We start from the raw sequence: 26,805 nt of genomic DNA, 5'->3' as shown, positions 1-26,805 counted from the left end.
ACAAGTCTAGGTTATCACAATAATAAAGATCAAATCATGCAAAGCATCGGAAAATAAATAACACACGATATGATCACCCAGGAAACCAAACCGGTAAAAACTTGGGGAGGATTTGACCTAGCTATCCTCAAGGTAAACTTGAATCCACTATCTTGAAAGAATCGAAGTTCATACAAAAGGACTTACAAGCACCCCCGCTTGACTTCCTAATGCTACCAACCAGTAGAACTTACTGACACGACCACGTGCAAGCTCCGAATCCACGGACTCCTTCTTTCTTGGATTCCCACCAGCTACAAGCACCCCCGCTTGTGTATTCTTTAAGCTTTAATGGCAGCAACTGTTTTAATCATCAAGGTGTAGAAAATATCTCCTCCTTGAAAACCCTAAGTTTGTGTAAAGGAAAGCTCCTCTAGATCTCACAAGAGATTTACACAAACCGCAATATGAGCAACACTAAAACGTGGCTAGGGTTTGCCTTTTATACTTAGGACAAATAAGAAACCCTAAAAACGTTTTAAAACAACTAGGGCTAAGTTGGAAAATTCTGCAGAAAAGCGATCTGCCCGAGCTTCGATCGGTCGAGCCTAAGCTTCGATCGATCGAGCCAGGCCAAAAGCCACAGTGCTTCCTGCTTTACACTCGATTCCAACTTTACATTGACGTACAACTTTGAGCTAGCTTTAAACACTTCTAAACACATTGTTTTGATCATGGTTTGCCAACAATACAAATTAGAGTTCTAAATACACAAAGTCCTAAACTTTAGAACCTAACACAAATTGTAACATAAAATTACATATAGATTAATAACTAGCAAAATTGAATATTGAAATGGTGATTTTATGAGCACATACTAAAGTTTCTCACCTCTTTATTAACTTCATATTTATGTGTAGTTTATGAATTTAGATTCTAATCTTCCATAATCCATACTATGCAAATTGGTTTATATGCATAAAACAATTTTGGGAAAAAGGAAGAAGACAAATATGTTGACCTTATTGAAGGCCTTTTGGTTTCTTGTTAACAATCTACTAGGATTTTTTTTTTCTTCAGGAGATGACAGAAAACCCAGAATGTAGCTTCTAAACTTGTTACCATGACAGGTTTTGGGATTAAGTTTAAAATGGCTAAGAACAATTCTGTAACTATGAATCATGAAGAAGACGAGCAAGTACACCTAGACAGATGAAAAAAAATGTTGTTGGGATGGTATGTACATGATCTATGTAGTATGTAGAATCCTAGACTATGGTATTGTGGTAAGAAAAGGGAAAAACACAGCTTTCGTGAATTTCATGTCTTGAGGTAGGATTCAACAAGGTGATTTTTCATAAGCAAGATCAAGTTTTTGACCTTCTATGCTATCTTATGTTCGTCTCTTGGTGTGTTACAGTTGTCACATTTCTCTCCTAGAACATTTATTCTCACAACATTTCAACCTTTAATTTATATGCCTAAACAAAAGACAATACAATGAATGACATAGAATGAGAAATAAATGCAGAAAATTTGTCTTTTCATGTTACATTCCTTTATTCCATCCTATGTAATAATTTTCCTATAAACTTCAGCTGCTAGCTAAAAACTCTCCAATTGAAAGCAGGGCAGGTACCTCCAATTACAGTGAGCCATAATCTTACTAGACAGCTAAGAAGAGAATGACAGAGAATGAGAAATTAAAGAAGAAAATTTCTATTTTTTCATGTCACATTCCTTTGTCCCATCCTATGAAATAATTTTCCTGTAAACTTCAGCTAATAGGCATCATCACTTCTATAAATCGTAACTATGTTTCTGTGTATGGTGATCCTTTTGCAATTTTTCCTTTATTGTCACTTAAAAATAGTTGTGTTGGGTAACATTAATTGCCAATGGTTATTACTCTTATTGCATGATCGTACTACCTCATTGACTCGGGGTACGCAATAGGCAATGCATTCCTCCCCCCACACAAGTCTGCACGCTACCATGCCCAAGAGTTTCGAGGTGCGAACCAGCAGCCTACTACCCCACAAGTGTTGTTCAATTATAGGCATTCGTCATTGCGGATGGTGATTGAATGATGCTTTGACGTGTTGAAGGCGAGGTTCCCGATCCTGAATGAAATGCACTCCTTCTCCCTCTCTAGACAACGGCTGATTGTGACCGCTTGCTATGCACTGCATAACTTTATCCGCATGTATAACCGAGCGGATGAAATGTTCCATGTGTGGAAAGGATCATTTGTGTGTAACAGCGACGCAACCATAACGGGAGCTACACGCGTAGGTAGTGGGGGCATTGAAGAAGCTTTTAATACTCGGGCACAACGAGCGATGTTGGAGTATCGTGATGCAATAACTGCTGTTATGTGGGCAGATTACACAGGCAACCGTGATTAAGCTTTTTGGGAATAGACTGTAAAAAATGTGGATATTACAGTATTCAAACTCTGTTTTAAGTTTTAACCTTGTTTTTGTTGAAGAATATGTTGTGAAAAAAATAGATGCTAGTTATGGAGGCATTATGCAATGACATCATGCTATGTTTGCATTTTTAACTAGACTTTGCTTTTTCTATCTTTTTGGTTTGTTCCTTTTGTGCTTCTCAAGTGGTTAGTAAGATCTCTTGAGATTGGACCACTCTTGTCAGGGAGGTCGTATCTTATGTAATTGTCCCATAAGATATTATTCCCTTATCAAGGCACCTAAGTACTCTATTTGAGGTTTGATATGGTTCTCATTCCTATTGAAAGGAAAGATGGGTGTAAGACCCTATCAGGTATTGTGATGAAATTATTATGTTCAGGGATATAGTAAAAGTGCTGAATGAAGGTTAGTAATATAGTTTCTAGGTTGTGTGAAGGCAATTCAATATATAATGAAGCAGTTGAGATGCAAAAATTATGAACCATTTGTATTTCTTGGAAAGTCTATAATGCAAGCTGTGTTGTTAACATTTTTGGTTTTCTTTTATTTATAAGTGTTGTTAACATTGTTGGTTTTCTTTTATTTATAAGTGTTATGGCAATTAACTTGAGACTGTTTTTTGGACTGAAATTGTTGGTAAAAGATAGTAAATTTGGTCTATTGTTTAAAACATTAATTCCAACAATTGGCTAAGCAGAAGCTTCCAACTTAACAATTTCTTGACAAAATTAAATTTTAAGCATTCACTATTGTGCTGGTACAATATATATGTAGGAAAAAGGAAAGCTAGAGGAATGCGACAATAACATACTATTGTAAAAGTACTATTAAGCCAATAACATACAGTTGTAAGAGTCAAGAGTCAGCCCCATGCATATACCTAGCACTAGCAAAATGGATGACTCAAGATTGCCCAAAAATAGTACACAGTGCATCAAGTTCATGAGGAGTCGGTAGTACATAATAAGATAATATGGTTACAGGACATCATCATAACAATTTGGTTTAGACCATTGTCATAGTTAGCAGTAGTACAAGCGCGGTGCATAACAAACACCATCCAATGAACATTATCTTGACCATTTTTTTTGTCTGATCTAAGGGGTGGACCTTGTCATGCATGACCCTCAATTCCTCTCGCAATACACACAACTCTTCTTGTAGTTGCTGGAAATCCTCCGCATATGACAATGGCGTCTTCAAGGGAATACACCATTGAAAAAACTCACATGCATCCTTTGGGCAACATTGAAATAGCCTATACCGGTTCTCATTTCTTTTATCCAAAATCCTCACGCTTGCTCTCAAGCCACATAAATAGTTGGAATTTCAAAACCGAAGGCCATCGTCAATATCCTCATGCATTGCGTCCGACATCTGCGAGAAGAAGCCACAAACCTACTCACTTACACATTATAGAACGTAATCAACACTATTAAACAACCATTTGAACATGCTATCAATTCGTGCAACAAAAAATATAGCAACATATCCAAGCAAACCCTATGGCTATGCAATTTCCTATGACTGTTTTCAATTTTCGGTGCAAGATTAATACAAACTTTCAAAATTTTGAATTAGAAAACCATCATTCACAAAACTAGAACAGAGAAAACCAAAAGTAAACCTCACAAAACCTTTCTGTTGATCACTATAATTGAGGAATTGGCCTAAACAGCACCACATTATATCCATCATATCCAAATTGAATTCAACGAAATTCAGTCAAACCGACCACAAAAATCATCAAATTCACCAAGCTTAAATTCATTAATAATTAAACTAAACCCAATCAACTAAAACTAATAGTAAAAATTAACTAACGGAATTCAGTCAAACCAACCACAAAATCATCAAATTCACCAAGGTTAAATTCATGAATAATTAACTAAACCCAATCAACTAAAACTAATAGCAAAAATTCACTAACGAAATTCAGTCAAACCGACCACAAAATCATCAAATTCACCAAGCTTAAATTCATGAATAATTAAACTAAACCCAATCAACCAAAACTAACAGTAAAATGAAACTAATAATCAGTTTTCTCAGTAACCAAACAGAGTGTTAAGAAAAATGAAAAATCGAATGGGTTGTAAATCAAACATTATTTCAACAACAAAAGATTTAGAGAATGTACCTAAAAGATTTCAAGAAGGTAGGGCATGTATGTTTGGATTGTAAATCATATATTGTTTCAACAGCAAACAAAGAACAGAAAAATTGGGGGTTTTCCCAATTGGTGAGGAAAACAAAAAACAAAAAAGTGAGAAATCTGTGAGTGAAGAAAGAATGGTTCGGTCTTTAAACAAAAACCCATTCACAAGCAAGGTGAAAGTGAGATTCGAACCTGGATCTTGGAGTGATGGGTCGGCGACTCGGCGGCAACAGAAGCTCGATTAATTGTTAGGTCTTGGAGTGTTGACAGTGGAGATGAGATCTGAGGAACGTGAAGCCCAGCCGTGGATCTTCTTTGGCATCGATGGAGATGAGGACTGTGCGTGGGATTGGTTTTCTGCTCTCAGGGAAGAGAAGGGATAAAGAAGGAAAGAGAGGAGCAACAGGAATATATGGATGTTCTCTCTCCTAATTAAAAAAATGTTATTTTGTACTTTGGTCAACTTTTTTTACCATCCAAAACACATATACCAAACACATATTTTATATTTTTTGAACACTGAAAAATATTATTTAAATCATGATACTAAACAAATTTTTTTTGTTTTATCCACACTAAAAACACGTTTTTCAACAACACTTTTTAAACCAAAGTTTTCACATCTTTTTAAATAACAATTTTTGAAAACTATGACCAAACGGGCCTATATGATTCTAGAATCTCGAGGTGGAAAAGGTCTTTTTATTTTTTCTTTTTTGAGAAACAAGCCTTAGATAATGGTTCTATATGGAGCCAGAGACGTCAGATAGTGGTTCAATGACAGGTGGAAAAGGTCCTTGGCTACCACATAACTTTATAAAAAGCTAAATGCTCACATGATTTCAAACCAGACGACCCAATTAGTCCCTATTTTCTTCTCTTTAACAAGATGGCAATGGTAGAAGAGAAAGGCCCTGGAGATGAAAGAGAGGATTACACACAAGATGGGACTGTGGATCTCAAGGGTAGACCTGTTTTAAGATCAAAGACTGGGAGATGGAAAGCTTGTTATTTCATTGTAGGTAATGTATATAGCCTATGTTTTTTTTTTTTACTTATTTGTACCTTTTATCCTTCCATTAAGAGACTAATTCAGCTAGGCCAAACTTCAAAAGTTGCTGAATAAAGATTTAACTCTTTCATATTTAAGATACCTAGCTAGCCATAGCCAATAAACTAAGAAACAGGCTTACATTGTCACATATTTTCCAAGAGAAACTATAACTCATATATAGATCGTAAACAAACACAACTGTTTTCATTTGAAGTCTATTTCTATTAATATTTCTCATTCACTTAGAATAACTTATCTTTCAAAATTTTCCTAGGATGCTTCACAATTTCACTATTTTTAAATTTTTTTTTTTTTTTTTTGTATATGTTTTATTTTATAGGGTATGAAGTGTTTGAGAGGATGGCATATTATGGGATTGCTTCAAATCTAGTGATATATCTAACAGATAAGCTCCATGAAGGCACTGTAAACTCTGCAAACAATGTGACCAACTGGGTTGGTACTGTATGGTTGACACCCATTTTAGGTGCCTACATTGCAGATACTTATCTCGGCCGATATTGGACTTTTGTCATTGCATCAGGAATTTATCTCTTGGTAAAATCTCGAATCCCAAGTTATTAATATTTTTTTTTAAAATTTTGTTAAATAATTAAAGAGAGAAGGAAATAAAATAGGTGAAATTGATCATTTAAAAGACTCAATGTTAACGTTTATTGCATGCATGATGCACCATGCACAATCGAACACGTATGTGATTATTGTTCAAAGAAATAAGAACCTCATGCAAGATGTAATAGTTTCTGATGGTGGGGAATCACTGTCTGATTAAAATCCAACATGGTTTTTAATGTGATTGGCACATATTTTTTAGATGAAAGCAAACTTTGGCCTTCACTGGGCCCTCAAGTATAATCCCTGTGACTATACGGAGTGTTGCATCATTATTAACCTATATATCCTAAAACCTTATACTATCAGGTTTTGGGACCGATTTTCAAGTCCACACTTTTATGCTTAGGTTTTTTACATGTAAATATGTCACTCCTGCACTCCAATAATCTATACAAACACAATCAAACACCCCCCGCCCCCCCCCCCCCAACCAAAAAAAAAAATCCTCCCAAAACATAGATCGGCTCAATACAATTTAAAGATTAAGTGACAATTTTAAAATTTTTACTTTTTAATATGACTTACTCTTTTTTGATTAATATAACTAATTCACTTAATGATAATTGGGATGGATTTATATTAATTCATAGACCTTATAAGTGGAGGGAAAAATAAGTACAGTTCATACATGTTTTTCTAATTTTTTTTTTTTTATAAAAAACATCACTTATTTCCCCCATATTTGAGAGCCTTTCTCCATAGGTCCCTGGATTATGGCCTAAAGTGGCCTATAGGCCTAGGATTAGCTCTCCCCCAAAAGAAATAAATAACAAGTAGCCAAAACAAAATATGGCGCCAAAAGAATATATTGAGTGAAAATTCTTGTTTGATGTCAATTTGTTGAGTTATATTTTTAAATAAGCTCCATTAATTTTTTTTTTTTTTTTAAATCAGATGGTAATACTATTAGACTACATAATTATGTAGAGTCCTCTCAATCCTAAACTCTCTCCCTTTAATAAAGTAGGACCTAGTTAAGAAAAAGCTACACAAAACTATTGCTTTGATTATTTATTTAATAAGATCTACCCCCATCTCCTTCTATTCTATTGTGTTTCATAAGTTTGTAATATATAATAGCATTGATTTAAACCCCAAATTTTATGGCTTATTCAATTTTAAGCTAAGTATGGAAATTAAGCCCAATTGTTAATATACTTGACCAATAATTGACATAAGTAAAAATAGATAAACACAATAGCAATCCCAATTACAAAAGAAATCAAGCACTCACAACAACAATGAAGTGCTTACAAAGAGAAAAACCCAAGAACCAGATGGAAAAAAACTCTCTAGGGTCTCTAGCACCAAACGATCCACAAATCAAGAATAGTTGCAATACATATCTCTAGCACCAAACAATCCACAAAACCCTTCAAGTTAAGTAATGATTATGTACTTAAGCATCTAGCTCTTGCTAGCAACCGATTCTTCGAATCATTTCTTCTCGATAATCTCTTGATCCGCAATTGAGCCTCCAAGTGCAATGACCAAGTCTCCTTGGTGATTTTGGGATTGCTCTAATGATACCTCAAGACCAATCAGTACCAAGAACTTTGAAGGTTGCTTTGTGTGTGATGGTTTTGATCTTCTTTCATGAAATTGGTTAAATGGAGAGGGAGAAGATAGAGATGTGGAATGGTTTTTAGGACTTTCTCTAACTCTTTAATATGGAAATTGGGTCTTAAAAATTCATGGAAAACGGGGCTTATAAAGAGAGGTTGAGGGCTCATTTTGTAGTGAGGGTCATAACTAAATTCTCTCAAAGTTATAGAATTTTAACTCAAGCAAAATGTCCTAATTAAAGTGAGAGGCGAAATTGTTGCCTCAACTGTTTTTCAAAAAGTGAATTCGCTAGACCCTCCAAGCTCATTCATGCAAAGTGTCACCTCTTTAACCTGTTACAAATTTAAATCCACAACAATACATTAATTGCATTGTAAAATTGAATTTTGAAATTACACCCAAACTTATCATATAATTTGCCAACAACCTAAAGATCCTAACAATTAAAAGTATACAGGCATTTTATGATAGTTTCATCAATACATTAGTTTAATTTATTCAAAGTGAATGAAAGAATTCTTTACCTATGTTCACTCACGGTGACAAAGTATTAAGTTAACTGTTGTACACAGGGAATGTGCCTCTTAACCCTAACAGTCTCATTGCCAACCTTAAAACCACCATCTTGTGGTCATGAGGTCAAAGCAGTGGACTGCAACAAACCAGCCTCATCTTTGCAAGTGAGTATATTTTATTTTGCCTTATACATAATTGCTATTGGGACTGGTGGAACCAAGCCCAACATTTCAACCATGGGGGCAGACCAATTTGATGACTTTGAGCCCAAGGAAAGGTTCCACAAGCTCTCCTTCTTTAATTGGTGGGTGTTTAGCATTTTCTTCGGCACCCTCTTCTCTAACACTTTCTTGATCTACATACAAGATAATGTGGGTTGGAGCCTTGGCTATGGCCTTCCAACAATTGGCCTATTGATTTCAGTTTTGGTGTTCTTGGTGGGTACTCCATTTTATAGACACAAACTGCCTTCAGGGAGTCCTATCATTAAGATAACTAAAGTACTTGTGGCTGCTGTAAGAAAGTGGAAGGTAACTGTCCCAAATGACCCAAAAGAGCTTCATGAGTTGAGATTGGAAGAATATGCCAAAAATGGGAAATACAGAATTGAGTACACTCCTTCATTAAGGTTAACCCTCTATCCTATTTTTGACTTCAGAATTTTCGGTCACAATATTCATACACATGTTCACTTTTACATTACATATTTACTTCTGAGCTCTTTTTATTTTTTTAATGAATGAAAATTTCCTAAAGCAAAACAAAATTACACAGCATAAGCCTGTGCACACAACAAACCAATTGAACAAACAAGCAAACTTCATCTGCCAACCAGACCAACCTACTCACTCAAGCAGCAAACATACAGGAATCTTCTAGAGACCAACCTATCCTATAGTTTCAAAAGTAACAAAGTAAATCCCGAAACTTCAAAAAGTAACATATTAAACTTTCAGCCTATGTTAAACGTCAAATTCAATGCTCTCAAGTTTAATTTGTGCTTTTTAGAATATTATGGTTTAATTTGATAATTTTGAAACTATAAAGTTTAATTTCTTACTTTTTAAAACTTCAAGATTTAATTTTGTTACACCCCTAAATTATAAGGTTTAAAATGTCTTTTGACAAAAGCAATTTTATTATCTTTTGCCTAACTGTTTCAGTTTCTTTGAGAAGATTATGGAAAACAGCCAAACCTACAAAGTACTAAAAGATCATTTTAGCATACCTCCACCATCTTACAAACTATAAATCCTTGGCATAAATTTGAGGACAACGATGCAAATGTTTGACCAAGACTTGGAAAAATGTTGTTTGTGTTGGAAATATTTTCTGATAACACACATATTATTTGTACATATTATAATATGATATGGAAAATTCTGTTCCCAGAATTTGATCAACCAAAGAACTCCCCTACTAAATTTTTTGTTTTTACAAAAATCATACAAAGAGAACTAAAATACTTGCATTATTTGACCCTTTTGGTTCCCCATCTCATCCCCCACCTTGCTCAAAATTGCCTGCAGATTCCTTGACAAAGCAGCGGTAAAGACCAGGGCAGACTCACCATGGATGTTATGTCCAGTGACCCAAGTAGAAGAAACCAAGCAAATGATGAAAATGCTTCCAATTTTGATTGCAACAATCATACCAAGCGTCATTGTAGCTCAATCAAATACACTTTTTATCAAACAAGGCACCACCCTAAATAGGAGCATGGATCCTCATTTTGAAATCCCTCCAGGATGCCACCAAGCATTTGTGACCATCTTCATGCTGATAAGCCTTGTAATCTATGGCCGCCTCTTCGTTCCAACAATCCGATGCTACACAAAGAACCCTAGAGGGATTTCATTACTACAGTCTACAAAGACTAGGAATTGGCCTTACGTTACATGTTATTATCATGGTCACAGCTTGCCTTGCTGAAAGAAAGAGACTCAAGGTTGCAAGAGAAAACCAAATATTTGGCAAAAGTGATACAGTTCCTCTTACTATTTTCATTCTCCTCCCTCAGTTTGGATTGGTGGGCATCGCTGATGCCTTTGTGGAAGTTGCAAAGCTAGAGTTGTTCTATGACCAGGCTCCAGAAAGCATGAAAAGCCTGGGGACCTCATATATCACTAGTACCTGGGGAATCAGTCAATTTCTCAGTAGTTTTCTTTTAAAAACAGTGGCTGATATATGACCAAGAGGCATGGCCACAAGGGCTGGATTTTGGATAATCTAAATGCATCTCATTTAGATTACTATTATGCTTTCTTGGCCATCCTCAGCTTTCTCAACTTCTTCTTCTTTCTGCTTATAGCAAAGCACTTCGTTTACAATGTTGACGTGATGGAATCCAAGAGGGGCATAGCCATGGAAACTTCAAGCAAAGCATCATCTCAAGATAATGAAGTATCGTCTCGAGATAATGAAGTCTTGAAGACGGAACTAAGCTTATAAAAAGTTATGTATATTGCTTGTTTTTCATAATCAAATACGATTATTGTAAGCGTACCTCAGAAATTTTCAATTTCCATCCTAATGACTCAAAAAACTCAGGTATAAAGGAAATTTTATCCAATCTTAGAAGACTCATTCCAATGAATTTCACAAGCATCTTTCACAATTCTAGGGAGTGGCATTGAAATGGTTTTATTTTCCCACTGAGGGGAAATTTAATTACTACCGCCAAAGTAAGAAGACTGTCAAGGGTTCTTTTTACGTTTCTTGTACCTTAGACACGTGTCTTGATGTTATTAGACAACATTTAGTTTAGGCTTTTTCTAAGAAGGAAGTTGGGTCTGGCACTCTGCGGAATGGGCTCCAAAGTACCATTCTGTCGCTGCCAATTTATGCGTAAATGTTGAGTCCAAAGTTCAAGGAAAGACGCTACAAAGTGGGCTTATCCTCTATTTTTACCGCAAAAGGAACTTTTCTTTAGTTTTTGCCACAAGACTGACTTTTTTGCTGTGCAGTAAGGATTCATTTGGTTAAGAGGATGGAAAAGTGAGTAAAACTTTCTGCTGTGCAATAAAGCCTTCTACTGTGCAATAAAACTTTCTGCTGTGCAATAAGGATTCGTTTGGTTAGAATGATGGAAAAGTGAGAGGATAGAAAATAGAGGGAGAATGGAAAAGTGGAATGATGAAAAAGTTTTTAGTTTTCCTCATTTGTGTTTGGTTGAAAATAAGGTTTGTATAAATTTATCATCATGTCCATCTTAAATAAAACAAAAAATAATACATTATACTTTTTAAAAAAATTGTATATAGATGAAAGTGGACATTTCAAAAAATAGCACAAGAAATCATCCAAAAGTGTTTTCTCAAAAAAATAATAAAACTTAAAATTTTAAAAAAAAAAAAAAAAAAAAAAAAAAAAAAAAAAAGGGAAAAGAAGAACCCACCAACCAAAGAAAGAAAAAACAAAAAAATACAAAATACAAAAACAAAAAGTCAGCGTTACCTGAGAAAGGAAAAGTCAAAAAAAAAAAAAGCCAGAAACATTAAAAGAGATGGGGGCAGTTTTGTCCAAATATTTTTCCCACTTTTCACTCCAATTTTCTCTCAAATTTGGAGAGATTGTATTTTGAAGGGGGAGAAGAGAAAACTTGTGGGCCCCACCACTTTTCTCTCCCCCCCCCCCCTCTCAACTAAACACCCTTCCCACTCATTTTCTCTCCTATCTTCCACTCTTTTTTTTCCATCCTCCCTAAAATCCACCCAACCAAACATACCCTAAAGTTTTCTACTGTGCAGTAAAACTTTCTACTGTGTAGTAAAGTTTTCTGCACTTTTCTGCAACATGAATGACCACTCTTTATTTCTTACTGTAGAAATACTTTTCTACTTTCTGCACATAAATAAATCTAAAACCCAAAGAAAATACCCTTCAAGCAAATGTTAGTTTACATGGGTTAGCATATTCTCAAATATATACATACATATATTCATAAATACACTTATATGTATTCACATATACATATATAAAATATATTTTTGCAGAACATGAGAAACAATGTATATGTATATATACTTATGGCAGGATAACGATTAATTTGTGTCAAAAGTAAAACACGTAATAACAAAGGAATAAGAAAGTTTCAGTAGAAAAGGTTTAGCTAGTATAATAGGTAACAAAGTAAATATAATAAAAAGGTGTTACAGCAGAATAACTAGTACAACAAGTAAAGATACCACAGCAGGACAACTGATATAGCAAACGTGATAAAAACATGCTACAGTAGAATGACTAAATACAGCAGATATAAATTCTAACAAGTGAAATAAAATATTTTTGCAATCGAAATCAAGTATTGAATCTTCCCATAGAATAAGTAAACCAAGAAGGAATCCAAACCGCAACTTGAACAACCTTGTCATAGGCTTTTGCCATCAAAGTTGTGCATTTTGAAGAATAGGCCTAAATGGCTACTAGCTCTTACTTTTGGAGGACTGCAAAGAGTGGGTTTGCTAAGGAGGGAAAAGATGGTCTATTGATACCTATTTCTGCTGTGTTTTCTCTCTTCTTTTTACCACTTTCTTTCTTTCTCTTCATTCTTTTACTCTTAGGATGTGTTTGTTTTGGGTGTAAATGATTTCTGAAAAATATTTTACACCCGAGTCCATGTTTGGCACCACCTGAAAATAAAGTCAAACTGAAAATAGAATTCAGTTTGGGCGAAAAAAAGACTTGCCAACCCGTAAAATCATTTCCGTTCCCATTTTACCTTCAAATGCTTTCTGGAATTACTCACTCCTCTCACACACGCACCAACCTCATTTCAACTCCAGCCCATACACCAACCTCAACTCCACACACAGTCCGACGCCAAGCCCCGACCGCCCAGCCAAGCCAAGGCCAGCCTAGATCGTGCCGCCCCCACTTCCGCGCCCTTCGCCTAGATCACTCCACCTAAAGCACATCCTCGTCGGACTCACACCCAAAGAAAGAAGACCCATCCCTCAAGCCGAGCAAGGAAAGGGTACTCCGCCAACCCATCCCTTGTCCTCATCCTCCGTCGATCCATCCCTCGTTCTTAGAGTAGCCATCGGAAAATAGATTGGACCACCGTGAGTCCATGACCTAGTGAACGACCCACCCCTGAGCCAATCGGACCGCCATGAGCAACCCACCCATGAGCTGATTTGTCCTCCGTGTGCGTAACCCACTCCTAGATCGAACCACCTAGTGGGTGACCCACTCCTAGCTCGAGCCACCACCTTTAGATCGACCCACCGTGTCCATGTCACCACTACCGTCGCCACCACCAAGTCACACGAACTAATCTCTCTCTTTCTGTCCCTCTCTCACGACTGGTCTTATGATTTTGATTTTTGCTTCTTTAATTGTTTATATATTTTGATTTTTTGTAATAATATTGGTTTGGATCCTAAGAAAATGTAAGAATTTTTCTGTTATAAAATTTGTTTGGGAGCTGAGAAAATGTGAAAAATTTGTAGGAAAATAACATTTTCAGAATGTTACCAAACACCGGAAATCGTTTTCTGGACTATTTTCTATTGCAGAACCAAATATCCAGATTTCATTTTCCTTACAGGAATTCACTTTCCCCTGCATTCATTTTACACTCGAAATTCGATTTACATTGAACCAAACGCAGCCTTAGTTTCTTACTACTCTTTTGTCGTAGGTTGTTCCCCCTTTGGTCTTTTCCTTTCTTGGGTCCCTCTCTCTAGGTGACTCTCTCTTTCTAAGTGCCTCCCTTAGGTGCTTCCCCCCTTAGGTGCTTATTCTTTTTATAGTGAGCCAATTCAATGGGATTTCTCCCTTTTACCCTTAGTACTTCATCAACTGTTTTTGGCTTGTTGTGGGCATTCCTTCAATATTGCCCACCAACCCATTGGTTGCCCGACCACTACCTCTGCCCAGAATACATTTGCTGCACCATTACTCATTTTGTGACAAAATTCTCTTTTGTTTGTTCTTGCTGTATACCTCTACCTCTATGTTCAAATGAATAAAGATTAGACTACCTCACTACCTAGCTCTATGGCATGCGTCAGATAGTCTCAACCATCTATTACTTCTTTGGATAAGATACCATCCCAGTAAGGTATATTCCCAAAAGAAGTCACGACTGGAAACCAAATATAGACCCCATTTCCCCCCCCCCCCCCACCACCAAACCACTCTCTAAATCCCCTTGACCATGGGTCCACCTCCCTTGTATTGGCTAGGTACAGGTTGGTGGTGTTCTGACCCTTGTGTGCTTGCTCCACCATCTTCTGTTTTTGTCTTCTTTCATTCCCACACCGTTTCTACTATAGTAGATTAACTTTGTTTTGTTCTATTGCATGTCTCTGTCTTATTTCTTCATGCGTTTCCTGCTGTGTTTGTCATTTCCTTTAATTTGACTTTTCTTTCCTTCACGCATTTCTTGCTACTGACACTTCCTGTTATTCCTTGTTTCTTTTTATCGTGTTTTTTCATATTAGTTTTCATACCTATCCTTTTGTACAAAAAGATTTGGGCCTTTGTAAACCAAATAATGTTGACTAGATCAAAAGAGTCTTAAGCCCAATTTGTCTTTATCTGCTAAAACCATTCTGCCAAAGAACTGTAATCTACGGCAAAACTGTATTCTGCGGCAAATTGCTATCCCTTACATTTCTTTCTTTGGACCTTTCTTGCTCTTTAGTCTTCTTTGTGGGTCTTAGGGCCTTACTTTTTATTGAGCTTTCCTCTGTATGGGCTTTTGGGTACAAATCAAAAAATGGGCTTCAAGAAAGACCTAAAGAAGGTAGGGTGCCGTTGTTTTCGATTTTTTTTTTTTTTTGAGGCCCGTTGGATGTCTTTGCAATTCGGTGGTCCTATTCTGTTTTCCTTTTAATATGAAGTCTGTATAGATAGGAAGATTCAAAAGCCTGTGACGAATATAAACAAATTAAAAACAGACGCATTTTATGGATCAATAACTCTAGAATAACGGTAATTTTCACAAAATATTTCACATCTACTGAGATTATAAGTCGTTAGTGATAGACAACAAAGTAGAGTTAGTGGTGAACCCCAAAAAAAACCCATAATCACATAAACGGGGTGCTTTAAATAAGAATGATAAACAGATTATAATCCTTAACTTATATGATAAACAAAATATGAGTGACAAATGCTTTTTATCAGCTAACAAAAAGTTAGCAACATAAGAGCCTGCAATTGTTCCCAAAATAAAATAAAGCTCTATCTAATTTTTAACTTAATTTTATACACGATAGCTTTGAGCAAGAATGGTAAGCAGGTAATAATCCTGTACTGATAAGACAACAAAATAGTTGACAAATGCTGTCAGCTGAAAAGAGGCTGCAACTCGCATGCAGCAATTGATTCCAAAAGCCATGTGTGACCAATGACTTGGGATCCAATATTGGCAGCTACATCCTGTGCCTCAGTTAATCTTTTCCAAAGAATATCAACTTCTTCTCCTACCTTGGATCCTTGTGGGGGATCAAGGTTGTAAACAACTAGTATCTTTGCCTGGCCATCACAGCTTTGTGGCACCAATTCTTCTTTACTTTTCAAAACAGTACCTCCTGCTGTCATAACCAAATCACAGAGGTCTTCCTCGTATTCAGGCACAAAGCCACCAGTGAAATAGAACTTCAACCCATTAAAGAGCTTTGGCGCCTAGAAGAGGATTAAGAAAATCAATTATCTAAACAAGATAGGAAACACAAATATCATGAGACGAAACAAATAAGAAAAGTATGCTAACAGAGAAAAATGTTGTACAATTCTTTTTCATGTCAAATAACAAATAGTAGGCCAAACAGCATGCATAGTTCTCCAATTTTTTCCATCCCAGCCAAAAGAAGGTTTTGATCCCAAATTTGATGACACCAAGATAATTTAACAGCTAGATATGGCTTCTTTTTTTTGCCTTCTGCCAAATTCAACATTACAATGCAAATTGGCATCATTCAAAATAAGATAGGCGTCCTACTTTAAGTGAATTATTATGAGAGAATGATTGGTAAACTAGTCCAGATATTCCATTTGCAAGACATGCCCGCTAAAACAACAGTGCTTGTAAATGTCAGAATATTCATAATCTAGATACTCCCATCAGTCATATTGCACGCAAGTATTCAAGACAGATTTAGCCTTACATTGTTTAAAGCCAAAAGCCTGCCAGTTTTGGGGCCATCACAACAACCATGGTTGTCAAGACCAACTTCATAAGGTTCTTCATTCACAGGATGCATGGCTTCCATGCATGCTTTTATCCCTGCAAAGCCAGCGTTTCAAGTTGCATCAACAACTAATCATTTAAATGAATAATAGCTACACAAAGAAACAAGAAAACGCATGAGATATCAATAATATTTTTTATGGCAGATTTCCAGTTTATTCATATAATATTACTCCATTTCTCAAGCAAAAGAGAGAGAATAGAAAACATTACGACTGTCCTCAATGTGATCTACAAGTCTTCCCCCGCCCCAAAAAAAGATAAATAAAAAAATAAAACCATCTCCTTGTCAAAATAAGGAAAAGAAAATAACCTTGCTCCTTTAAAGGAGCCAGCACAAATGAAAAAATGCAGACAAGAAACTAATTTATTCAGTCTTGAACTCAATAAAGCCAAAGAAGAGCAACAGTGATCAACACAATCAATGGCAACCAATAACGTTAAAGCCATAGGTATTAACTTACAGTCAATTTTAAGAATCCATCTCCCATTCAAAATGGCCATTAGAACTTTCAGTGTCCTGGTGCACGCACCCTGTGCATCTGTGGCTGCAATCACGTGTGTTACATTTGGTTTCCAGAACTTGGTCACAGTTGCACCACACATGCTCGCAAACTTGACCACAAGAATCTGCATAGGAAAATATATATTAAAAATAAAAAATAAAAAAAGGCAAAAGCATATGACTTGATTAATTACAAACAAGATAATTCACCACACATACTTTTATGGATTTCCAACTTTCCAACCACATGGAGGCTAATTGACACTACTTAGTGTGGGACCACGTCAAAATAAACCTAGTTAAGTATATGTTTTGTCAGAAATCTTTGAAGGCAGTTGCTTCAGTGTAACAATTCCAATTTAACATGACAACTTCCAATTCTCCCCCCCACCCCAAAAAAAAAAAGAAAAGAAAAAGAGAGACTACTCCCAAACAATCTTAACCAAACAAAGGAAAGGAAATCATCTAAGAGGATTTTGTGATAATATAAATGCAGTGATTTTCCATCAAAATGCGTTAAGAACAAATTAATCATTTGGTTGCAATGAGATCGTTGCAAACCATGCAAACAAAATCAATAATCTCAAAGTTTTGATAACATCCCAGAAAAGAAAACTATTTCATTTTCCTCCATGTTATGAGACTGAATCAAGCAATCAAAAAAAAAACAAACTCTGTTTGAACTAACCCTCTCTTCTGTGGATAGAGCAGATCCACATAAAACCCATTCTTTAGCTCCATCTGATGGAGCTTCCCAACCGTTGTACTGCTGCGTTGCTCTGCATTTAGAATGGCAGAAAATGGGAGATAAATCATATGTCATACAAACAATAGTACAGTAACTACCATACACAAGATACAAACATAAAAAAATTACCAAACATTATTTATTTATTTATTGGGGTTCTCTGCAGTCATCCTAAACCAAACATTTACCTTAAAACTCTCCCATAATAATGCTGAAAAGTGTCATTTTTTCATTAAACATAACCTACTCCTACCGAATGCCAAAGTGAGAGTTAGTGTGTGTTTGTGTGTAGGATGCAGCAAAAACTAAGAACATTACAGAATGTTACATTAATGCACACATACTAATTCTAGTTTGAAAGTTGAATTACAGTTGACATAAAGCATCAAACAGGAAAATACTTTTGAATCAATAGATAATAAAAGAATTTTCAAAAATAATATTAAAAGAACAAATGATCCAAGATCCATGTTTGGCATTTCTAGAGATTTGGAATTTTTTAAGTTTTTTGACTTTCCAAGACATTGGACACCATGTTAAAAATTCTTTTTACAAGTAAAAAGATTATGAAAAAAGAACAAGTTCAACAGGTGTAGAATGGATCTTTTCTAATGTACATATAAACCCCCATTTCCACTTATGAAAATTCACTTTCCACCTCCAAACTTTTTTTTTGGCCTTAGCAATGCTGTAACCATGAAATGAAAAATTCATCTTATTTTTATTTGTTTTAAAATGGGGACAGGGGATTCATATTAAGACTCATCATATTCATGTACTAACACTTGAGAATGAGATGATGCTATCAACATATTTTCACACTTCATTGAAAAAAGCAATCATTGGAAGAGCTGTGCCAATTTGCACTAACAGGGGGGGAAAGAAGAAGGAAGCCAATAGAAACTATTGGTTGGTAGGCAGCACTAAAACTAATTCAATTAATCACTCAAGTATCAACAGAACTAAGAAGTGATGTCCTACTTCTGAATTGGCTCAGGATGATCCTTTAAGACTTGTTTTCCAGACTTGGGCTTCTCATTTGGAAACCTGACAGAAGAATGAGCTGGACAGAGCATGAGAAAGTTTTCCTGTAAGAAATCAAAACCCAACAAGCCAATTAATACTTAATGCTTAACTCACTACATTGAAGCAAAAAGAACACGAAAAGAAACATCCCCAACTATGATACTAAGCATAACACTTACATTATCCCAACGACAATTTGCTATTTCTGCTGCACAAGGAACATGATAGCTTTTTCGACAGGATTTCATATAGCAACCCAGGGCTGCTCCCTTCTTTCCACACCTGCTGCACTTGAGCTTAGCACCCCTTGCCACTTCTGCCTTCAAATTCTTAACATTTTCATTATCGTCATAATATACTTGTGGTGCCCTGCATTTTGAAATTACATTATATCATCCTCTAATAGCAAAGATAAGAAAAGGAAAGGCTAAAGAGGATTTGGCTACATATGATTGCCAATAAAAAAACAAATAAATTAAACAAGACCAAATTTGACCTATTTTGGCAAAAAACAAAAAGGCATATGAGAACCATTAAAGTTATATAACCCTAATATACACAAAAAAAAGAAACCAATTTCATATAATTGTTTCTAAAATGTCTTAAGAGATAAACAAGAAAGCTAAATATCATTAAAATCACTTCAGAAATACTTGAAATGCCAAGATGACATACCAATCAATGCATATTGTGTGAACATGTATGACGTTTGAATGGGTTGCCTCATCTCCCACTACCTTTTTCCCATTAGCATAATGCAACATTGGGCCACTAGTCTGGAAGAATTTATCAACAAACCAAGGGGATTAGCACCAAAAGCATTGTAACTTGCAAAATATTCAGACAATCTTTCAAGGATATTCTTTAGCAACAAAAGAAATGGCACACAGAGATATCACTTAAATTGATCTAATCTGGAAAAATCACCTCCGAGACTTTGGAAGACTGGCAAAATGCACAAATGCTTTTATTTGACACAGCATGCTGCAGAGCAACAGGAGGCACCCTAGACTCAAGCTCCAATTCAGAATTGGGAGCCACCGAGATTTCAGAATGTGAAACAACTGAAGGAATGAACTCTGATGAGCCATCGTTTAATTTCTTTTGCTTCTTGATGTCCCTTGAATGACCATCTTCAGTTTCATTGCCAGAACGCTCATGTCTCAATAGCCTCTTCCTATCTTCAGAATTTTTGTTCATGGCTCCCTTGCTCAAAGAATTTTCTGGACTCTGAAAATGCAAAAAGGTAAACATGAGAATTCAAGCAACTCTGATAAAAATAAAATTTAGAAGAATGAAATACATCTATTTGCCACAAGATAGCTGACATTTTAATAACACAAAATATTACTAAAATAGAACAATGTGTGGAGGATAAAACAAAACATCTGAAATAAATCTGCATTTGTCAGAATTGTTTATACTCTCCCTATAACTAGTGGTGTCTACAATAATTTCCCCATTTCATAATTTCGCCAAGCTTGCAAAAAAAACACAAATACATGGGTCCAGTTTTTGTCTATGAAGCTGCCATTGTGGAGATTATGAACAAAACACAGAAAAACAATTGGGGAAAATCAATAAGGAACTGCAAAACATCTAACAATCACTTCAGCTTAATCGCTTACTGAAAAAGAGAAATGTGACAAAGTAGCAATGGTAGTAGTAAACAGCAAGAAAATAGAAACAAACTAAAAACCTATGTAACAAAGAAGTTATCAAGTCAACAGCAGTTAATTCCTACATGCTCACTGCCCCGATCACAGCTGTCGTCATCCGAACCCTTGGCATCACTAAACGATAGAGGGCTATCTGGTAGTGACTGTGCCCCCTGATTCATTTCTATTTCCACGACTCTGCACTCTTCGTGGTTCCCAGGTCTCATTGGTAGACTGTCTGATGGTGGATTCATATTCACGGCACCATTAAATTTGTCTCCTTCCCTGCCACCTTTACCAACTACTGGTGAATTGTAGTTCTCAAATTTATCATTCTTGCCAACCCCATCTTCAACAGAACAATTCAAATTCAACGGAACCTGAACTCGCTTATTAGCCGTTAATGAAAAGACAGACTGCCCACTGCTTGATTTAGCCCCTTCAACACTCTCCTTACTAAATTTACCAGTATAAAGTGAAGCCTGGCCTTGCTCCAAAACCCTCCCAGAATCTACATGATCAGCATGTAAAAACACAATAAGTAGCTTCCAATTTGAAATCTTATAAAGGAAACAAACTCAATTTAAACAACATAAGCGGCTATACTGTACCAGATGAAACAGGCTGAAAAAGATTGGAACAGTAAGTAGCTTCCAATCCCCTGAAGATTGTAACCAAATTTTCTATGAAAGGTGCAATCCTTAAATCTGCCAGGCCAGAGTAATTTAGTTAGACAATCAAAAAAGACAGGCCAGGGAAAACAAAAATATAAAATCAGCATGTCTTTTGCTTGTTCTGATGAAAAATACTTTAAATTTTCCATCTTATTTTTAACAAAAACCCTCAAAGTAAGCTTTAAAAACATGAAAAGCATTGTTCAGCAACACTGCAACAATGTATACTACCCATCAAGAAAACAACATTAAAAAAAAAAAAAAAAAACATTCTGAAATTATATTCCTGATGGGTAACATCTAAATAACATTAATATTTACGAAGAATACTAATGAACCCTGCAAAAATACATGTTTGGTGTGTAATTTCAAGGGTAAAATGATTTTATTAGAAAATAATATAATTGGGGCAGAGGGAAAAATTTTCCTTGAAATTTTCCATCAAAACAAACAACAAGCCATGCAGTATGATATATCCAACAGATAAATGATGCCAAGAAAATTCATTTAAAAGAAGAGTAAAAATCATTGCAACCTATTTAATTTGTAGAAAAATAAAAGGAACCCAGCATTTATTATATATACCTTTGTTGAAATACTGAGCTTTACAGACAGAGCAGTCTGATCCAACCTGTGCTGAAATGGGTATACAGCAACTGCAAAAAAAAAAAAAAAAAAACCCAAACCCAGAATACAAGTCAGATCAAGGACAACATGTGAAAAATAAATAAATAAAAAAGTAAAAATATCAAAGATTAGTTGAAGAAGAAGAAACTAACCTGCAGAAAATGTGATTGCATGGGAGTAACATTGGTTTGCGAAGCAAGTTTAAGCTGCAACATCATTCAAAACCCATATTAGATTTACCCACAAAAATATTAAATTAGCATTTTCTCAAATCCAAAAGAAAGTAAAAAATAATTGAAGAGAAATATATATATATAATACCAGAGAGGGCATTTGAGCTCGAGAGCGAGTTTGTGGTAATGGAAAAGCCATGGGTTGATGAGAAGTGTTTTACTACTACTACTACTACTCCTATCACTCTTCATATTCATAGAATCCTCCATTGCATTTACCACTGGAAACAACAGCAAACTGCAACTATTGTAGATAATAAAAACAACGAAACCCAAAGTAAAGCAGAGACCACAGAGAGTGGTTTTAGTTTGGAAATGTGAGAGTGAAAGAGAAAGAGAGAGAGAGAGAGCGAGAGTAGGAGGTTTTATGTGTTTGGCGCGTCGGAGTTTGAGATTTTGAGAGAGTGGGAGTACACGTGTACGGTTGGGATTTATTTTATGGGAATTAGCAGGGCGCGCAGATTTGACATTTTGATTTGATTTGACTGATTGGGTTTGGGCGAAGGGGGGAGTTTTTTCTATTTTTTGAAGTGCGCGCGCTTTTTCATGTGTTTTTTTTATTTATTTTTGGGGTTTTTTCATTTTCAGGAAATCCCGCCGGGCGTGCTTTGTTGTTAATGTTGATTTGTCATTTGACGGGACACATCTTAACTTATGGGCAGAAAATGGTAGAGCTACTATTTTGGTTACAATTTACTCACGTGAAAAATTAGAGCGCGGAATAAAAACGGTAGGTTTACAAATTTATCATACACGACTTCTCTTGTAGGTGAGTTGTGATAAAATTTGTAATAACTATTTTAGCCCTAACATTATTCTTATAGATAATATTTATATGCATTTTTTTTAAGGTCCATTTAATTGGAGGGATAAAAAAAGTGAAATGATATAAAATAGTGAGAAAATAAAAAAATTTTAATTTTTTTACTTTTTGTTTGGTTGGAAGTGAAAAATTAGAGGATGAAAAAAGTGAGTTTGTATAAATTTATTCATATACTTTTGTTAAAAATTATGCTTAATTAAAACAAAAAAAGTGACACAACCAAAAAAATCACAAAATAAAGCAAAAATAAAAAATATGAGCAACGTATACTTAAATAAAAAAATAAAATAAAAGAAGGAAAGAAGAGATAACAAGGAAAAAAAAGAGCAGTGTACGGACAAAGCTCATTTGCACAAGGGTATTTTTGTCCATTAAACAGTCTCATTTTTTCCCTTTAGTTTTTTCTTCATTTTTGGGAGAAAACTTTTTGATGGGCTCAAAGAAAAAACATCTGAACCCCACCATTTATTTTCCTTCCTCCCTACCTAACTAAATACATTCAAAAAAAGTTTTTCTTCCCATTTTCCCTTTATAGTTTTTTATTCACCCTATTTCTTTTTTTCTTTTTTTTTGGTAAACTATTCATCCTATTTCACTTCCAAACAAACACACCCTTAATCTATGAATATAAAAGTTACAATAACAAAATTTGATACTTGTTTATGTGATGGTAAGTAGTAGGTAAGAATGTGAAATAGGATGTGATATCAATGATAGCTTGTAGGTTCAGATAATATTCAATGAAAATTTGACAATTCAACAAATATGAAAAAAAAAATGTATTGTTTGTGTGTGTGTAGCAGTACTCATTATTATTATTATTTTGCTAATAAAAGAATTTGGGACCATTAAGGATTGCATTAACTAAAAAGGAAACAAAAAGCCACACATATTTTGGTTATAAAAAATTACCTTATTTGAGTTACCAAATTTGGTTTAGCAATTCAAAATTTTACTTCCTTTTTTCTTAGCCTGTCCATCTTTTATAAGTGGTCTTTTTTCTTTTCTTTTTTTAATTCAATATTCTTCTTGATAAGAAATTTGTGCTTCATGACATATACCAATGTTTTGAATATTATTTCAAACTTTGTCCAGTTTATTCATGGGAACAAAATATTTTGACGTACCATTTCAAGGTGAGTTCAAAGATTTAAGGCAATTTAACAATGCTCTATTGGGGAAGCAGGTATGGCAACTACACCATGAAACAGATATTTTATTACACAAAGTCTTTAAAGCAAAATACTTTCCTACAAGGACTATGCTCAATGTAGAGATTAATCCTCAAAGCTCTTACGATTGGAGGAGTATAATGCAAGCTAGGGAGGTGATTTGTAAAGGTGCATGGTGGAGGGTTGGGGATGGAAGCACCATTAATATTTGGTAGCATCGATAGCTCACTTCTTCAGGTGGAGGTGAAGTTTTATCACCTTAGAGGGATTGCTCTTTAAATAATGTGAGTTACTTGTTTTTCTTTTCAGGAACTAAATAGTGGCACACAGGGTTAATTGATCAAAACTTCTATCCATGGGAGGTTGAGTGCATCAAAAGCATCCTAGTCAGTGCACGTGTGAATATAGATTTACTAGTTTGGCATTTGAGTTCCGATGGTTCATACTCGGTTAAAAGTGCTTATACATTGTTGGCATTTGGGGCTTTATGCACTCAGTCAAGCTCTTCCAATTTTGAAGCAAGTAAAAGTTTGAGGAATGAAATCTGGAAACTATCTATCCCAAAAAAAAAGAGCAATTTCTCTAGCGTGCTTGCAATGGGTCTCTTCCCACAAAAAATAATCTTCATACACGGCATGTTATCCCTGCTAAAAAATGCAATATTTGTGGTGATTTCCAGAAGATACTGTTGGAAAATATGACTAAATAAACAAGTTTTGATTCAACAATACAAATCTTAAAAAATTAGCAATGACAAAAATAAATAGATAGAGTTAGAAAGATCTCACAAACTATAGAATCACACGCAAAATGCGTTGTCTTTAAAGGTTGATTCGTGCCACCCGGAGTAGAACTCAGTGTGAATGGCTTTCTTAGCCGAACAACCCCCCAAGATTAGACTATAGTAATTTTTTCAAGTTGATCACACACTCAAGCAAGAAAAACTAGGAACAACCTTAATCTTGCCTTTCCTTTCCTTAAAAAAAAAAAATTACTGAAGTTGAAATTTTTGCAGCAAAACAAAATAAAGACAAAGGAGATATACGACTGGAGAAGAGGAAGAAAAATTATGTATGAATAGTGTGTGTTGTAGGGTTTATATGCTAACTAAAGGAAGATAAGTGGGCTGACTAAAGGACAAGTCCTCCAACGGCTACTATGCAGATTTGGTGCCCAACGGGCTGCTCAGAAGCTCACCAACGGACACAACAAAATCAAATCAAGTTTGGGCTAAAAGAAAGTAAGGAAAAAGGTGAGGCCCAAAAATGATGTAATAAACCCAAACCCAAGCCCAAGCCAACACCTAGCCCATTGTGATCCAACTTACCACCTAAGATGTGCAAAGTCTTATAAACTCATAACAAGATTCATTCCTAACTAATGTGGGACATAAACATACCTTAAGTATTTGAAACACACATACTCCAACAATCCCCCACATGTTACAAACACTAAACTAGGAAAGGCAATAAACTCAAGAAGGCATGCATCAATATGGTACCCTAAGGTTTTAACCATACTTAGGGTAAATAAGTAGGAACTACTAGACAATGATAGAGTTAGACTCTTTTAACCAAGCTATTAGAAAACCAAACTTACCACCCACATACCTTTCTTTACCAAGGTTGTTCCATAAGCGGGTTGGCGCCTTATACAGGCCATGCACCATTGGGTTTCATGAGAGCTCTAGAGACCTTCCCAAGTCTCATAGAAAGCGGCATAACTTCCACTCCCACATAGGTGGCATCCATCAAGAGTGTGTGCAGTACACTCCATCCCAACAGGTAGGGACTATGGATCCATTAAGAGCTAGCTCAACCTCCAACAATCTGCAACTTAGCACTGTTTCAAACCATAGGGATTGACTCATCACTAATCTCCTCAATGAGATAGCGGAATACATAATAACTGATAGTGCCCATATAGACACAAATGACCCCTACCCATTTAACCTCTTGCGTGGAATCACTCATCATCGAGGTTGGGTATTGGCCATAGTGTCACAATTTGGGTATCAGTTCTATCCCCCTCGATGTCTCACTCACCAGCCTTCTTGCTAGTGGCTTGGTCAAAGGATCGGCAAAATTCCTTTCTGACCTTACAAAGTTCAAGGACATTACACCATTATCAATGAGTTGCCTCACAATATTGTGCCTCCATTAGATATGTCGACTTTTCTCATTATAGATTTTGTTTTTAGCACGTGCTATGGTAGCTTGGCAATCACAATACATGCAAATAAAGGCAATAGAGTTAGTATACAATGGTATATTAATTAACAAACTCCTAAGCCACTCAGCTTCGAACTCAGCCTTTTCTAAGGCTACTAACTCTGATTCCATGGTCGATCTCGCTATGCAAGTTTGCTTGGATGATTTCCAAGAGACAGCCCCTCCAGCTAGTGTGAACACATATCCACTAGTGGACTTTACCTCATCTGTATCAGAGATCTAATTAGTATCACAATATCCTTCTAAAATAGTAGGATAACCACAACATGACAAACCATAATCAAAAGTACCCTTTAAATATCTCAATAATCTAGATATTGCATCTTAATGTTTAATACTAGGATTATGAGTATATCTACTCAATCTACCAACAGCATATGCAATATCAGGGCGAGTACAGTTTGTCAAAAACATTAAACTACCAATGATTTATGCATATTTATCTTGTGAAACATTATCACCACGATTTTTAAACAAGTGCACATTTGAGTTAAAAGGAGTAGACATAGGTGACATATCAAAGTGTTCAAACTTTTTAAGAATTTTCTCTACATAGTGAGA

General features: G+C 35.5%; 1 protein-coding gene and 1 pseudogene across 1 annotated transcript; one reads left to right on the top strand and one right to left on the bottom strand.

Moving 5' to 3' along the window:
• Positions 1 to 10,916, top strand: part of LOC126698553 (protein NRT1/ PTR FAMILY 5.2-like) — a 61,377-nt pseudogene extending 50,461 nt beyond the window's left edge.
• A 4,506-nt stretch (positions 10,917 to 15,422) lies between these two features.
• Positions 15,423 to 22,403, bottom strand: LOC126698552 (BRCA1-associated RING domain protein 1). Its single transcript, XM_050395862.1, has 13 exons — positions 22,107 to 22,403; positions 21,938 to 21,991; positions 21,744 to 21,814; positions 21,096 to 21,191; positions 20,571 to 20,995; positions 19,754 to 20,056; positions 19,502 to 19,602; positions 19,006 to 19,195; positions 18,782 to 18,888; positions 17,741 to 17,831; positions 17,012 to 17,177; positions 16,465 to 16,583; positions 15,423 to 15,982 (listed from the first exon to the last, which is right to left on the bottom strand). The coding sequence occupies exons 1-13, from the start codon at positions 22,226 to 22,228 to the stop codon at positions 15,644 to 15,646; spliced, it is 2,184 nt and encodes a 727-aa protein (XP_050251819.1). The 5' UTR covers positions 22,229 to 22,403; the 3' UTR covers positions 15,423 to 15,643.
• Positions 22,404 to 26,805: the final 4,402 nt, after the last annotated feature.

The sequence above is a fragment of the Quercus robur genome, chromosome 9 (genome assembly GCF_932294415.1).
Source record: "Quercus robur chromosome 9, dhQueRobu3.1, whole genome shotgun sequence".
NCBI classification, from domain to species: domain Eukaryota; kingdom Viridiplantae; phylum Streptophyta; class Magnoliopsida; order Fagales; family Fagaceae; genus Quercus; species Quercus robur.
The sequence above is the reverse complement of the archived record's forward strand: the minus strand, read 5'-3'. Positions and strand labels throughout refer to the sequence as shown.